Source organism: Schistocerca gregaria, chromosome 1 (genome assembly GCF_023897955.1).
Source record: "Schistocerca gregaria isolate iqSchGreg1 chromosome 1, iqSchGreg1.2, whole genome shotgun sequence".
NCBI lineage: Eukaryota > Metazoa > Arthropoda > Insecta > Orthoptera > Acrididae > Schistocerca > Schistocerca gregaria.
Genome location: NC_064920.1, coordinates 280,175,254 through 280,193,089, shown reverse-complemented (window position 1 = coordinate 280,193,089; position 17,836 = coordinate 280,175,254). Strand labels below are relative to the sequence as shown.

At 45.2% G+C, this 17,836-nt stretch overlaps 1 protein-coding gene across 1 annotated transcript in view; it reads right to left on the bottom strand.

Moving 5' to 3' along the window:
- Positions 1 to 17,836, bottom strand: part of LOC126341081 (ATP-dependent DNA helicase Q4) — a 126,766-nt gene that overhangs the window by 96,520 nt on the left and 12,410 nt on the right. The window contains exon 3 of the mRNA XM_050001748.1: positions 15,756 to 15,892. Coding sequence (XP_049857705.1) covers positions 15,756 to 15,892 — 137 coding nt within the window. The remainder of the gene's footprint in view (positions 1 to 15,755; positions 15,893 to 17,836) is intronic.

Here is a 17,836-nt window from a genome sequence, read left to right as displayed (position 1 = left end):
ACAAAAATCCCTCCAAGAGTTACCTGCCACTGCATCTGTAATAGTGAAGGAATCAGCTAAGACTCCTACCCTCTTGAGAACTGTCAGGTGGTCACTCTCCTGCCACTGCATCAGTGTGTGTCATATAGTTCCTGCACACTGACCACAGAGGAACGACATGCATGAAGCCATAAGGTGGCATGCCTACTGGCCCACCATCATGCAGGACATTCGGTAAGGCATCCACCTCATGCAAGATATGCATGTTGACTCTACCAGCACCTTCGAGATGGCTCAGTGCCTAACCAGCTCTGTAGTGCCCATGGGAACAAGACCTTGTGGACTTCATCAACTCCTTCCTCATGGAGATGTGTCTCATCATCATAGATTCATTTTCCAAACTTTGATATGTATTTCAAATGTCAATGGGTAACTGCAAATGCCCTGAAGGAACTACTGGCCACTGAAGAGGTTCCAGACACATTAATTTTGCACAACTGACCTCAATTTTTATCTGGTACGTTTCAGCATTCCTGCTTTCAGAAAAGCATAATGCACCTGACGACACAACTGTTCTAACCAGCCAAGTGATTTCTCCACACCCTTAAGCTGCAGAAGCTGTCAGTTGCACCCAAGACTGGGATCCTAACCCGGTTCCTGGCCTCATAATACTGGACTACAGTGATACGGGGGCACACTCCTCACAAAGAAAACCAAGGGAGATGTAACCATGTGAGAGTCGTCTGCTAACATCTGGTACAAGGAGAGTTGGAGGGCACATTTAGAGCGAAGGACCAAAAGGCAGGAGCAGTCCAGTAAAATATGGATCACTGTGAGAGAGCCCCCACAAAGGGTGGTGCAGCTCATGAGGAAAAAAACCATGGTTCAACCTGGTATGCACAATACGAAGACAGTGCATGATGGCAGATTCCTGCCAGAAGAGGCTGAGGAAAGAACATCACATGGTGGGAGTGCCCTTAATCACACACAGTTTATTAGGCAGGGGAGTGCTGCAGCCATAAGTTGGCCAACAACTGAGTGGAAAAGAATTTGAATTTGATGTGAAGCCAGTAATTGACTCCCGGAAGGGTTACAGCAAATATGTGGGAGGTAGGAGGTGTAGGCAGTCCCCCCCCCCCACCACCACCACCCCCACACGACCAGACGATCAGCAAGCGCGTTACTTGGCATATCAACATGGCCAGGAACCCAAAGGAAATCAACTGAGCAAGTGGCACGGTAAAGATTGATGAGGAGGTCGTGGATGGCAGAGACAAAGGAGTGGCAGAAAAAACACCAGGTAACAGTCTGAAGGCCACTCATTGAGTCTGTACATAATCAAAAATGGGTGAGGGAGGACCATTTGAAAAAGCTGAGTGTCTAGTAAATGGCCCTCAATTCCTTGGTAAATACCCCACATATGGCAGGCAAGAGATGGTGTTCCATGCCAGCAGAGGATGTGAAGGTATATCCCATGTGATTGGTGGATTTAGAGTCATTGAAGTAGAAAACGAAAGCAGCTTGAAACTCTTGTAAAAGCACGTGGAACAAACAATGGAAAATCATGAGAGCTTGGAGGCTTTCAGACCCTGGTAGAGATCCAGCCAAATCCAGGACTGAGAAACTAACCACAGGGTAAGAGGGACAAAATGGGGGGTTTGGGAAAGAAGGCAGGGAAGAAGGCAAAGAAGGAAGATTTGCAAATCGCAGTGGAGATATTTAAGGTGGAAAGGGAAAGATCGGATAGTGAAGACACATGAATCTAGGAGCCGAGTGGGACCGCCAAACCAAAAGGACGGGGGATCACAGGTCAACGAGAAGACTATCGACAGAGCTAATGTGAAAGGCATTGGTGCCCAAACGGATACCCCAGGGGTGGACTGGGCCCAACAAGAGCAACATGGAAGGGTCAGATAAGCCATAAACTTGGCAGCCGTAGTCCATAAAGGACTGATAAAGGCACAGAAGAGTTGAACAATCCATGCTCCAAGAAGCACAGGCAAGGAAGCAAATGAAATCGAGTTTATGATAATAGCTAATCTTTATAAGGAATATTTGGGGCAACCAAGCAAGCTTGTTGTCAAAAAGGAGACCCCAAATGGATCTGGGTGACCACCACAGTCAGGCGTTGGGCATTGAGGTAGAGCTGCGGGCCAGGATGGACTGTAGTAAAGCAATAGAAATAACCACCTGCAATACAAGGGGGGAGAATCGAAAACCGTATGAGAGAATCCAAATGTAAGCATGTTGGATGGCATCCTGGAGCTGCTGCTCTGCAGAGGCCACCGAGTGGGGACTAGTCCTGATACAGAACTCATCCAAATACAGACTAGGGTTGACCAACAGCCTGACAGAGGCCACTAGCCCACTAATAGTGATGAGGGAAAGAATGACACTTAGCAGAGAATCTTGTGGAATGCAGAATGTTGTGTCTGCTGAGAGATAAGAACAGTGTCAACGTGAAGTCAGAACAACCGGAGGGCCAGCAAGTATCAAGGGACGATGGATCTTTACTGGGCTGAAGGACAGGAACCAAAATACTTTCCCCCCATCAAGAGGGCAAAACACCTCAGAGCCATATACAGTTGAATATCCACCCAACAAGGCTAAGACATAAGTGAGAAGTTCCAGGCCACAGTTTCCAGAGGAGGCAGGTGACCAGACACCAATGGATCCATACAAAGACCACCTGGGATGACACGGCCTGGAAGGGGAGACAGCAGCAATTAGAAGCCTTGGAAGGTGCATAGTGTAGCCCACACCTATGATGATGGGATAGATAAATCTCAGGAAGAGACAAAGAGTTCCCAACACATCCACTTGCTCAGTTTGATTAAATAACAGGCTGTGGTGTAAAGATGTTTAAAGATAATAAGACCAGCAGAGGACAGGTGCCATATTCTAAGGCTCAACAGCACTCACAGATGGTGATAGCAATGGCCATGTACAAATGCATGCTTTTGTGGAGATATCCGTTAATAAAACATTCTAGGGTTTCAAACCATGTCAAGTGGTTTACTGTCCAGGAGCTTTCAGCAGAGGTCTCCTCTGCCATTGTCAAGTGGATGACTGTCATGTGGTTGTCATTGCCATGCTTATACAGCCGTGCCGTCACTTGTGATGTCACTGGTGCTCGGTCCTGCACAATACATGGTAATGTGGCCGTGCAACCGCCGGGCCCGCTTCAACTCCCTCAACACTGGATCTCACACTGTACTCAGCTGCAATCCACCATCTCTATTGAAGGTGTTGTCAGAAATTCCAATCTCTATGGTCTTGTTTATCACGCTATCCCAGAAGCCATTAGTCAATTTAATAACAGATGTCTCATCGAATGCAATTCAGTGTTCATTTTCCAGAGCATGTTCTGCTACAGCTGACTTTTCAGGACAGTGCAGATAGTAACACTTTTCATGTTCTATGTGGCACTGTTCAATAGTGCGAACAGTCTGGTGAGCGTAGAACTGCCCACATTTGCACAGTATCTTGTAAATTCTTGACATTCTGAGGCCTACACAGTCTTACACAGATTTAATTAGTTGCCCGATCTTTGCCGGAGGCCTGAAGATTGTGTCTATTTTATGCTTCTTCAGGAGCCGACTAATCTTCCCTGATGTCGAACCACAAAATGGTAAGAACACAACCTGCTTGCTGTCTTCTTCCTTTGACAGTTGGATGACACTGCTTGTGAGATATGTTTGTCGTTGCAACCGTTTTCCTTAAAAACTTTGCTTAAGAGGCTCAATTCTCTGAGCAAGTTTTCCGAGTATCAGACGGTTCCAGCTCAATATACTAAGGTCTTCAGAACTGACTGTTTCTGTGCTGGGTGATGATGAAAGCTGGTGGTGTGCAGATAGCGATGGGCTTGTGGTAAACGCTATGACCCAGAGATCCATTGGTTTTACGGCAGACAAGCACGTCCAAGAATGGCAGGGAACCCTCCTCTACTTCCAATGTGAAGTTGATGAGGTCGTGGATGTTGTTGAGGTGTTCCACGAACTCTTCTAACTTTTCTTGTCAATGTGGCCAAATGACGAAGGTATTGTCGACGTAGCGATAAAAACAGCTTGGCTTTGCAGGAACCATGTCCAAAGTGATGTCTTCAAATTACAAGGAATTTACAAGATACCGTGTGGATGTGGGCAGTTCTATGTCGGCCAGACTGTTCTCACTGTTGAACAGCGCTGCATAGAAAATGCAAGGTGTTACCGTCTGCGCTATCCCAAAAGTCAGCTGTGGCAGAATATACTCTGGAAAAAGGACACCGAATTGCATTCAATGAGACGTCTATTATTGAACGGACTAATGGCTTCTGGGATAGTGTGATAAACAAGGACATAGAGATTAGAATTTCTTCTGACAACACCTTCAATAGAGACAGTGGATTGCAGCTGAGTACAGTGTGGGATCCGCTGTTGAGTTAGCTGAAGCAGGCCCAGCGGTCGCACGGCCAAAACATTACCATATAAGGTGCGGGACCAAGCAGCAGCAATGTCACGAGCGACGGCACAGCTATATAAACACGGCAATGACAACCACATGACAGCCATCCACTTGACAATGGCAGGGGAGATCTCTGCCGAAAGCTCGTGGCAGTAAACCACTTGACGCAGCTTGAAACCCGATAATGTTTGATTAGCAATGGCCGTGCTCCACCACAGGATAAACCAGCAGTGAAAGAGGCCATTCAAGTGGGGACAGCAATGCTGGTGGTGTGAATAATCGTATCAGACACTTCACAAATGACTTCAACAAAACAACCTGACAAAGAGGGCATAAACACAATCTGAGAGGTTATAGAGGCCAATCAGCACAGTGAAAAGCTCAAAGGGGTGACGTGGCCAATGGGAGGTGGGAAGGGAACAAGAGAATCAACGGGAAGTGGTTGCTAATGCAAAGGCTTTCAAGTGGCAACCAGTGTAATGAAGGCAGAAGTGGAGAAGAAGTGAGATCAATGCTGAGAAAGTGCCATTAGTGGTCATGGTCCACAAAAAACTGGTCTATGAGGATACCCCAATTAGATGAAAAAGCATTGCCCCATAAGGGGTGATGGAATTAAAATTCCAAAAGAGGAGGAAGGGAGGGGGTGTTTCTGAAGGAGAACAATTAGGGCAGCAGCCTTATGTGGCCTATCAGGAGAGAGACTGCAAACTGTGACTGTTGAGTCCAAATGGACCCACACAGCAACTGTGATACAAAGGGGGATCCATCTACTAAGATGAGTGCCTGAGGTAAGAGCAAGCTTCAGTGAGATCTGGAACAGAGAAAGAGAGGGCAACCTCGGGGTGCACGGGCTGTGGGTCCCACAGCCAATATGTGGCAACATGCCTCTGGCCTGGAAGAAGCCAGATGGAGGGGTCCCGGGATGTGTCCCCATCACCAGCAGGCACTGAAGATGGGGGACACTTCTCTGGTCCGGTAAAGCGAGAGACACCCAGAAGGGAAGGCACGGGATCCTCAGGGAAGGGGAGAGAGGAGAGGAGAGTGGGACTGGGATAATGGAAAGGAAAGGACGTAACAGAGGCAAAGTTAGATGTCTTAGACACAGGGTGAAGGCAGTCTATTTCTGACGGGCCTCAGCGTTCTTTTCCTTCTGATAAGTCGGGCAATCTGGCGGGTGTGGAGAGTTATGGTCATAACAATTAAGGCACATGCGCAGCAGAATACAGAGGCTCCTCTTGTGGAGTGAGTGTCCACATTCACCACAGAGGGTCCACTGTACAGCAGAAAGACGTGCACAAAACGCAAACACCTCATTGGTGGTGGGACATATGGTTTCACCTCACACCTTGACCACCTCTGTATGAGCACCCCCTCAAACACCAAAATAAAAGCGCCAGTATCAATGTTATTGTCTTTATGGAATTTCTGAACATGCAAAGACAATGAAAGCCCCTCTGCTTCACTTTGGCACAGAGTTACCAATCAGTTTGAAAGGTGACGTCCCAATGAAGAACGACTCGCTGAACCATATTCAGAGACTGGTGAGGAGTAATGAACACCAGTATGTCACCAGGATGGTCAGAGGCATGAAGGGCTATAGACTGTGTGGCAGAAATAGTTTTAATCAACAATAAACTTGGCAGCACATTTTGTATTATCGCGAAATACGGTAGAGAGTGTCACTGAAATGATACAGGATTTGTGCTGGACATCATTAAAAGAAAGGTGTTTTTCGCTGTGATGGAATCTTCTCCTCATGAAATCCCAATCAGCAAATTTCTATTCCGAATGCAAAAATATTTTGTTGACACCTACCTACATAGGGAGAAACAACATAATATAAAATAAGGGAAATCAGAGCTTGTACACAAAGATACAGGTATTCGTTCTTTCTGCATGCTATACGCGATTGGAATAATAGAGAATTGTGAAGGTGGTTCGATGAACCCTCTGCCAGGCACTTAAATATTATTTGCAGAGTATCGATGTAGATGTAGATAACAGATACGCCAGCAAATCCACTGCAGTCTGCTGGTCGGAAAATAAAATGCAGTCCAATAAAATGTGACACACATGATCTACACTCCACAAGCACCACACATTGGAGAGTCCTCTCACTGCAGTAAGAATCCATGTGTCATAGGGCTGTGGACTATGCGAAGACGAGTAAAAAGGATCTCGCCTCGTCGACGTGGCTGAAAGGAGGTACTCCAGAGCTGAGTTGTGGGCTTGACGACACGGAGCTTGTTATCGGTCACTGGTAGCCACCCATCTTTCCACTGACATATGACTTCATACCTCAACAGCGAGGTGATAGCATGCAGGGGGATAGCACAGCAAAATACCAGAGGATCTGCCTTTCATTCCCCGCAAATGCAATGTGGCCAGATACCCTGCATAAAGACAACACCTTCCCCAGTCGTCGTAGTTGTAGGAGGGCATCCTGGATATTCTGGGTTACTGTATCTGCTAGGTACAGACATTGGAGAGAGTAAAGGGTGCTCAAAGAATCTGAGCAGACAAGAAATCTAGCACCGGGAGAACATCTCATCTGATCCAGTGCTCGCAAGATTGCAAATAGTTCTGCGTTGAAGATGGTAAATTCTGGAAGCAGTCTGACCTTGACAACATGATCCGGGAAAACGATAGAGCAACCAACAGAGTCCCCACGTGCTTAGACCCATTCGTAAAAACAGCTACATGGTCGTGATACTCAGATAAAATATCAGACAATATTACAATAAAAACAAAAGTAGAAGTGCTATCTCTCCTGTATCACACCAAATCTAAAATCAATCTGGGTCTCTCCAGTAATCAGGATGGCAGATGGTTAAAACCCTGGATTTGGGGGTCATACTGGCTCCACACCAAGTGACTCCAGCACACACTGCACATGGATCTCAAATGGCGTCGTTCCTCGTGAACAGTTGGAAAACAAGTGTTCCAGAGGTGGATGAACAATAGTATGAGGTGCGAATGAAGTTAAAGCTGCAGGGAACTTACACGCCTGATGCACAATGAGGAGATGGCACCGGATGGTAAGTAGCAGCTCCCCCACCTCAGCACAGATGCCAGGCATGGGATTGGTCTGATAAGCACCCATGGTCAGCCAAATCCCCTCATGATGCACAGCATCAATGATCTGTAAGTAAGAAGGCCTCACTGACCCATACACCGTGCAACCATACTCCAGCCACGAACGCACAAAAGCCCAATCAAACTGAAGGAGACGCACCAAGTTCGCTCCTCAAGACCTGTGGCTAAGGCGCTTGATGATGTTCAGTGCTGAGTTTCAAGTCCCTCAGATGTGGTAACCATGACAATTGAGAGTTAAAAATGAGGCCCAGGAACCGCACTATGTCTCTAAGACAGGAAAGACCATATGAAGATTGTATGCCTTATATTGAAAAACATACCAATATAGTGATGCTTACAGAGGAAAGATTACTGATGAATAGCTGCCTCTAGGGGCGAGGGGGGGGGGGGGGGGTGTCCGATTGCTGACAGTGGACCGAAATCTTCAGAATCCGCACTGAGAGCTGAGAGTGGCTAATGAGATGCCTGGTCTCAAAGAGACCAAATGATTGTTAACCATTTGCTCCAGGGTCTTCCCTGCACAACTCATTAAGGCAATACTCCGAGATAACTACTGGGACATGTGCATTCCTTTCCAGGTTTGAGGAGAGGGATCAGAATTGCCTCCTTCCATGAGTTGGGGAAGTTGTCTGTCTGCCATATTAGATTAAAACATTCAAGGAGGGTTTCCTTTGATGCTGCTAGCAAATGTTGAAGCATGCAGTACCAGATTTGATCATGATTGGGTGCAGTGTCATGAATCTTATTCAGTTCTGATTCAAGCTCCCACATGGACAAAGGGGAATTGCAGGCCTCAGAACTGTTGTACCTGAAGTCCAACTGTTCCCTCTCTGCAGCGGCAGTAGTTTGTGCAAAATGCTCGGCCTGCATCTGAGCAACATCTCTGGGTGTTGTTTGGAAGCATCACTGTTTCAGCACTACTGCTATTGGTAAATGGCTGTGTTTACTGGAAATCCTCCGGTTGGGTTCCCATACTTTTATAGAATAAATAGAACGATTGATGGAGTCCAGGAACACTTGCCATGACCTTTCCGTACTCTCCCTAATGATGCTGTTGGCCGGTATTTAAAATGTCAAAGAGCTGCACGCCTCTTCCGGATTGTGGAACAGCACTCATCTTTCCACCAAGGTACTGGTCGCCTCCTAAGATGACCTGAGGACTGTGGGATGGAGAGGTCAGTGGCACAATAGATCACTCGTGTGATGTGGTCCACCCATCCTTGGATGCTATTTAAGTGTTCAAACACATTCAGCTGGCTGAAACGCATCCAATTAGCCCTTCTGACCATCCATTTCGTGGGCTTAACTTCAGGTGGTTAGCCATTTAGTAAGTGAAGGCAGATTGAGAAATGGTCACTGGAGTGTGCTCCCTGCCGCCGTTGGATAAGCAGCTGCAGCAGCAAGTCGTATAACCCTAGCTTACTTATTTGTTACATAGTTTAATTAATTTCTTTGCGTGTTTTTGGGTACTTGCATTGTTTAATTCATATATTTCGGGCGTATTATAGTATTTAACAGTTGTAGCATCGCGCTTTAGTATTTACTTCGTAGATTCTTATTCAAATTGCGTGTGAGTTTCGTATAGGAGGTGCAATTTCGAGTTTTAGTTACTGTAATCGTAAATTCAGCAGATTGTAGCGCAGTCGTTAGTCATTTGTACAGGTTAGTTGATACATTCTTTGCGTGTTCCGCTTGCGTTATCTAGGCACCGACTCGTGTTTCAGTAACTGTTGTTAAACATCGATTAGAATGGACAGGGACTGCGATTGCTGTGTTCGGATGAGGGCTGACTTGGCATCCCTTCGCTCACAGCTGCAATCGGCGCTGACTTCGGTCGCGCAGCTTGAGGCTGTTGCCAATGGGCACCACTGTGGGGAGCCGGACTCGGGTATCACAGGGATGTCAACCTCATCCCGTCTGTCCCCAGATCGGTCTGCCGCTGTGGTTGCCCCGGTTGCTGCCCGCAGTGGGGCTGAGCCCTCGCCTGTGGTTGATTGGGAGGTCGTTCCAAGGCGTGGCAGGCAGCGAAAGGCGTCCCCGGAAGCTGACCAGAAAGCCTCCCCGGTGCGTCTGACAAACCGGTTTCAGGCACTGTCTCTGGCTGAGCCAGATGCAGCTGCCTGCCCTGTTTCAGAGGATCATTCTCAGCCTTCAAGGTCCGGGCAATCGCAGAGGTTGGGCTTACTGGTAGTTGGGAGCTCCAATGTTAGGCGCGTAATGGGGCCCCTTAGGGATATGGCGGCTAAGGAGGGGAAGAAATCCAGTGTGCACTCCGTGTGCATTCCGGGAGGAGTCATTCCTGATGTCGAAAGGGTCCTTCCGGATGCCATGAAGAGCACAGGGTGCAGCCAGCTGCAGGTGGTGGCACATGTCGGCACTAATGACGTGTGTCGCTTTGGATCTGAGGAAATTCTCTCTGGATTCCAGCGGCTATCTGATTTGGTGAAGGCTGCCGGTCTTGCTTACGAGATGAAGGCAGAGCTCACCATCTGCAGCATCGTTGACAGAACCGACTGCGGACCTTTGGTGCAGAGCCGGGTGGAGGGTCTGAATCAGAGGCTCAGACGGTTTTGCGACCGTATTGGCTGCAGATTCCTTGACTTGCGCCATAGGGTGGTGGGGTTTCGGGTTCCGCTGAATAGGTCAGGAGTTCACTACACTCAGCTGGCGGCTACACGGGTAGCGGAGGCTGTGTGGCGTGGACTGGGCGGTTTTTTAGGTTAGAAGGCCTCGGGAAAGTGCGGGATGGGCTGCAATGTCAAAGGGTGCTTGGCAATTACAGGACGTGCTTGGATCAAGGAACAGTCGGAATTATAGTTGTAAATTGTTGTAGTTGCGCTGGAAAAGTCCCTGAGCTTCAAGCGCTAATAGAAAGCACAGAAGCTGATATCGTTATAGGTACAGAAAGCTGGCTAAAGCCTGAAATAAGTTCTGCAGAAATTTTTACGAAGTCTCAGACGGTGTTCAGGAAAGATAGATTAGGCAGAATTGGTGGTGGAGTGTTGGTGTCTGTCAGTAGTGGTTTATCTTGTAGTGAAGTCGAAGTAGATACTCTGTGCGAATTGGTGTGGGTGGAGGTTATACTTAACAGCCGAATTAAGTTAATAATTGGCTCCTTCTACCGACCCCCAGACTCCGATGATACAGTTGCGGAACAGTTCAGAGAAAGTTTGAGTCTCGTAACAAATAAATACCCCACTCATACGGTTATAGTTGGTGGGGACTTCAACCTACCCTCGGTATGTTGGCAAAAATACTTGTTCAAAACCGGTGGTAGGCACAAAACGTCTTCCGAGATTGTCCTAAATGCATTCTCCGAAAATTATTTAGAGCAGTTAGTCCACGAACCCACGCGAATTGTAAATGGTTGCGAAAACACACTTGACCTCTTGGCCACAAACAATCCAGAGCTGATAGAGAGCATCATGACTGATACAGGGATTAGTGATCACAAGGTCATTGTAGCTAGGCTCAATACCATTTCTTCCAAATCCATCAGAAACAAACGCAAAATAATTTTATTTAAAAAAGCGGATAAAGTACCACTAGAAGCCTTCCTAAAAGACAATTTCCATTCCTTCCGAACTGACTATGCGAATGTAGACGAGATGTGGCTCAAATTCAAAGATATAGTAGCAACAGCAATTGAGATATTCATACCTCATAAATTGGTAAGAGATGGAACGGATCCCCCGTGGTACACAAAAAAGGTCCGAACGCTGTTGCAGAGGCAACGGAAAAAGCATGCGAAGTTCAGAAGAACGCGAAATCCTGAAGATGGGCTAAAATTTACAGACGCGCGAAATTTGGCACGTACTTCGATGCGAGATGCCTTTAATAGGTTCCACAACGAAACATTGTCTCGTAATTTGGTAGAAAATCCGAAGAAATTCTGGTCATATGTAAAGTACACAAGCGGCAAGACGCAGTCAATACCTTCGCTGCGCAGTGCCGATGGTACTGTTATCGACGACTGCGCCGCTAAAGCGGAGTTATTGAACGCAGTTTTCCGAAATTCCTTCACCAGGGAAGACGAATGGAATATTCCAGAATTTGAAACACGAACATCTGCTAGCATGAGTTTCTTAGAAGTAGATACCTTAGGGGTTGCGAAGCAACTCAAATCGCTTGATACGGGCAAGTCTTCAGGTCCAGATTGTATACCGATTAGGTTCCTTTCAGATTACGCTGATACTATAGCTCCCTACTTAGCACTCATATACAACCGCTCGCTCACCGATAGATCTGTACCTACAGATTGGAAAATTGCGCAGGTCGCACCAGTGTTCAAGAAGGGTAGTAGGAGTAATCCATTTAACTACAGACCTATATCATTGACGTCGGTTTGCAGTAGGGTTTTGGAGCATATACTGTATTCAAACATTATGAATCACCTCGAAGGGAACGATCTATTGACACGTAATCAGCATGGCTTCAGAAAACATCGCTCTTGTGCAACGCAGCTAGCTCTTTATTCGCACGAAGTAATGGCCGCTATCGACAGAGGATCTCAAGTTGATTCCGTATTTCTAGATTTCCGGAAAGCTTTTGACACCGTTCCTCACAAGCGACTTCTAATCAAGCTGCGGAGCTATGGGGTATCGTCTCAGTTGTGCGACTGGATTCGTGATTTCCTGTCAGGAAGGTCGCAGTTCGTAGTAATAGACGGCAAATCATCGAGTAAAACTGAAGTGATATCAGGTGTTCCCCAGGGAAGCGTCCTGGGACCTCTACTGTTCCTGATCTATATAAATGACCTGGGTGACAATCTGAGCAGTTCTCTTAGGTTGTTCGCAGATGATGCTGTAATTTACCGTCTAGTAAGGTCATCCGAAGACCAGTATCAGCTGCAAAGCGATTTAGAAAAGATTGCTGTATGGTGTGTCAGGTGGCAGTTGACGCTAAATAACGAAAAGTGTGAGATGATCCACATGAGTTCCAAAAGAAATCCGTTGAAATTCGATTACTCGATAAATAGTACAATTCTCAAGGCTGTCAATTCAACTAAGTACATGGGTGTTAAAATTACAAACAACTTCAGTTGGAAGGACCACATAGATAATATTGTCGGGAAGGCGAGCCAAAGGTTGCGTTTCATTGGCAGGACACTTAGAAGATGCAACAAGTCCACTAAAGAGACAGCTTACACTACACTCGTTCGTCCTCTGTTAGAATATTGCTGCGCGGTGTGGGATCCTTACCAGGTGGGATTGACGGAGGACATCGAGAGGGTGCAAAGAAGGGCAGCTCGTTTTGTATTATCGCGTTATAGGGGAGAGAGTGTGGCAGATATGATACACGAGTTGGGATGGAAGTCATTACAGCATAGACGTTTTTCGTCGCGGCGAGACCTTTTTACGAAATTTCAGTCACCAACTTTCTCTTCCGAATGCGAAAATATTTTGTTGAGCCCAACCTACATAGGTAGGAATGATCATCAAAATAAAATAAGAGAAATCAGAGCTCGAACAGAAAGGTTTAGGTGTTCGTTTTTCCCGCTCGCTGTTCGGGAGTGGAATAGTAGAGAGATAGTATGATTGTGGTTCGATGAACCCTCTGCCAAGCACTTAAATGTGAATTGCAGAGTAGTCATGTAGATGTAGATGTAGATGTAGAATGAAGGTTGTCAATGACCTCCCACTGAACGGAGTCGGCGTGGGGAGGAGAACAGAAAGAGAGGTCGATGGATGATAATGACCCAGTAGCAGTAGAGAAATATGTTTGAGTACTCATGTTGAGGATGCACAACTTGTGAGACGTCATGAGACCCTCCAAAACCAAATCCCAAGGGGAAGTATTGGTAGAGCCCCACCAGACACAATGAGCACTGAAGTCTTCCAGGAGGAGGAATGGTCGCGGGAATTGTGCGATAAGATCTGTGAAAGCCTCAAAGTCTAGTGCATATTGCGAAGGTAAATACAGTGACCAAACAATGATCCTTCAACACACATGAAATTGAACTGCAACTGCTTGCAGGTCAGTAGCCAAGGGAAGGGCAGAGGAGTGGTGCACATTAGTGACAAACACTGTGACACCACCCTTGGGCCTTTCCCCCTATAGTCATCCTTGTGGTATAGCGTATATCCCTGTAGCACAGGGACATCTATATCTTTAAATGTGTTTCTTGTAAACAAAAGCATGAGGGACATGCCTGTGCTAGGAGTTTCAGTTCCTCCACACGAGTCCTGAACCCATTCATGTTACACTGTAGTATGGAAGCCATGTCATCAGTATGGTTTTAATTTACCCCTATCTTTGCACCAGGAAGGTGAAGCACTTGAAGAGTGAGGGGGACTGGAGGACTCCCTGGATCCAAGGCATGTAACTCCATGATACCCTCCTCCTCAGTCAAGGCTGGATAGAATGACGTCTGAAGGCACTCGAGACAGATTTTGACCCAGAAGTCGTGAGCCTTTCCCTGTAGCCTGTCCCTTTGAACATGAGGGGGAAAGGGGGCATCGAGAGGCACTCTGCTTTTCTTGTACCTTCTGGATGGTCGCTACAGAACTGTTGTTGGTCTTTCCTAGTGCAGCTGCCTGGATTGCTTTGTCCTTACTCCTTTTCCCTTGACATGTACATGTGCAAGTACAGGCGCATGTGGTGGATACTGGAACACTAGGGGTCTACCTGCTTTGATCTGTTTATTCTGACCAACAATGAGCCATTACGCAATTGTTTTATAGATTTTTAATGTTCCAGTAAGGCCTTCCACACCCTTATGGATAAAAAAAGGGGACCACTTTTTCAAATGTCCCCTCCTTCCTCTTTATCACCAGAAACACATTGTTATTCATGACCACATGAGCACTGTTACAAGAGTTCAATGTTTTCTTATTATTAGGAGGACTAGCCTCTCTCATTCTCCTGGATGAATGGGTGTGAATACTCCCAGGCGGTACACCCTTCCCGCTGGGAGGAGAAGAAGATAGGGTTCCATCTTGGTCCCACGAGCAGCTAGGTAAATAAGGGTCCACTCAGACAGAGCCCCACTTGCCTGAGTAAGCCTTATACAACTGTATGTGGTTTTCTGATTTATGAGGTGTTCTGTTTATCCTGTGGAGAATGTGTGTGAAACTGGCACATTTATGCACTGTTGGGTGGCTGGATGAGCTGTGGATAACAGTGCTTGTGGATGTGGGTTTTCTGTAGATGAAGAATTCATGTTGGTGGTTGTTCCTTGTGATTGTGAGATCCAAAACATTTAGTATCTCTTTTGTTTTTCTTTTTTTTCCTATTTCCATATGTCATCCACATATCAGCACCAGTAGATTATTTTGTACCCACCTTGTTTAACAATGTTACTGACTATTGTGTTCTCTATATGGTCCAAGAAAATGTTGCCTAAGGTTCCACTGACCAAGGACACAAAACAAAAAGCACGCACACGCAAAACAACCACTTCTCCCATCACACACAGAGACATAAATAAGGAACAGAAGTCATCATAATTCCCGCTCCAGTTTTCATAGCCTTCTCGCAACATGCGATACACCTCTCAAGACACGCGCAAACAGCAAGATGGCGTAAGTTTTGTTTTTCTGTATACAGAATCAGCTACATGCCGTCCAACGAACGTGAGTACACGAATAACTCATTAACAGCCCAGTACACTCCAAAACTGGATTCTGCAACACTACCGCTACCCGAACTGAATATTGCTGACATACTAAGCTCACCTTTTAGTATTTGTTTACTAACAGCCACCCACACAGCTGCAGATGACATGATGTACACTGACAAAAAATGGCAACAGAAAAAAGCACAGAAAATATGCCACAAACAGTGAGAATAATTCTTAAACACATTTCATAACACACAATAAATAAGGTAGTATGAAAGTATCCACAGAAAACTGTAGGTCAAAAAACGAACAGTAAAAATGTAAAAATTTGTTACTGTGTTTTGTATAACTGTGCTATTTTTCTGCATGTTTTAGATTTAAAAAAACTCACTGATGATGGTGATATTTGTCACCAAAACTAGTTTGGGAAAATAAATAAGTAAACAAATAAAAAGGTGTTTTGCACCGAGGAGGACTCAATTTCTGATACTGTTGACAAAGAAACACTGACAAGTTTTTATTTGCCAAGGAAATATAAAATATTGTGGGTGGTTCCTACTGAATACACACAGAAATAATAAATAAAATGTTGCATGTACCTTTAGATGACATCATTTATGTCACTGTACTGAAAATCAAAGCAAAAACTGACACAAGTCTCACAATAGGTACTTGCCTCAGTGAAATTGTAAATGTCTGTCCTCCTCCTGTTACTATACTCTGGTTTTTCAGCCATTGCCGCTGCTTCATCAATAGTGGGGAATGGGCTGTCATCATCAGCATCAATATCATCTAATGGCAAAAGCTTGTCTCCTGCAAAATGCCAAGAAATTGGAGAGTTTTTCAACAATTATTTACAAGTATTTGCAAGCCACTTCTCTAACTTCAAGGTAAAATTATTGTTTGATTCACACAACGGAGCTGCAATGAATTTTTTTCTCAACAGGCAGTGAGCATATGACACTGACAACATTAAACAAACTTAAACTTTAGTAAATATGAAATTATTAGAATACAATAACCACCATGAAAATGACAATTACAAGAACTTGCTACCAAATAGCAGCAGAGAGAAGCACACGCAAACAGATTGTAGGAAACAGATCAAGTTAGAGAAAAATCGTGAGTGTCATTAAGGATCCTAGGAAACAAAATGAGAGACAAAACAATGAAAATCCTTCAACGGATTAAAAAAGAAACGACACAACTCAAAGTTGGAACCTTTTATATGTGGGCAGCTGACAACACAGGAAATAAAACTTACTTGACAGGCATGAGAAAAATGGGCAAGCTGCTACAGGGGGAGGGTGGGAGGGAGGGGGGGGGGGGGGAGAGAGAATAAACAAATAGCAAATAAAAAGCACCGAAGAAAGGAAAGACAGGAGAATCCACTGGTGTTAACAAGAAACAGTGATGGAAAGGGAAAGCGGAAGAAAACAATGTCAATGCCAATGCAAAGGCACAGAAAGTCAAGTGAGTTCACTGAGTAGACAGTTAGAAATTTAAAGAATGTCAGGAATATAACAGGTGTTGTAGAGAAACTTTACATGTGTGAATTTGTTTTGTTCCGATGCTGGAGGAAGAAATGAAATGAGCATGTGTCATTGTTGGCCGGGAGGCCCCATCCCGGAAGTTTGGCCGCCAAGTGCATGTCTTACTTCAGTTGACGTCACATTGGGCGACTTGGGTGCCAGTAATGAGGATGAAATGATGATGAGGACAACACAACACCCAGTCCATGAGCAGAGAAAATCTCTAACCCAGCTGGGAATCGAACCCGGACCCGCTGCATGGGAGGCAAGCAAGTAACCACTCAGACGGACGTTGGAGAAAGAATTTTAACTGCACAAAAAGCAAAACAATCATCAAGGTTGTGGTCAGCATCACAGAACATACTCAATGGTTCGGCAATGAGATTTAAAAGCACAGGAACACTGCATATGTCTACAAAACCTGAATAATGGCTTACTTTTCAACACATAAATGTATGAAGTCAAGGTAAAAAATACTCAGCCTGTCTGTGAGACTGGATTTTTAGGCCCAAAATATGTTTGCTCTTGAAGTAATCTTCTTTTATGTCCATAAATTTGCTCAAGGTCTTAACAGGGTATGAATTCCATGACAAGTCTTGTTCTAAAATGTGATAACCTCTTCATTGTATTCAAGAACAGTTTCTTCAGTCATAACTTTCTTTGTGGAAGTCAGAGGTGTCAAATGTCATGGATAAGAAGGAAGTTCCTCAAGAAACCACTTCAAATGCCTTTGTTTTCCCCCTGTCAAAGTACTTCACTGTCAATAACATGACTTTTTCCATTTTGCAATTTTTCCATCCTTTCACTTAGGATTTTAGACCAGAAGACTTTCACAGGATTTGCCAGTTGTTGATTTACACTTTGCAAAGTTATAAATGAGAAGAAAGTAAACTACAAGAATCAGCATATTGGAAGAAGAATCCTTGCACGATTCACAGATGTTGTTGGCCGTTACTTTTCTGATGTACAAGTACAGAACTGCCATCCTCTTCTGCATATCTGCCCATCAAAGATAAAATAATAACTGAAGAGTATAGAACAGACAAGACCAAAGGGAAAGTATATTATCAGATTAGCTTCCCGTGCCATGGCAGAGCAACCATACACAATGGAAATGTCTTTGTGAAGGGAGGTGACATCTCTTGTGCCTAGCAATGTGAGAGGTGGAAAAAGAACAGACATATTTCACATATTATTAGCGAATACTGTTTTCAGTATGTGTTGG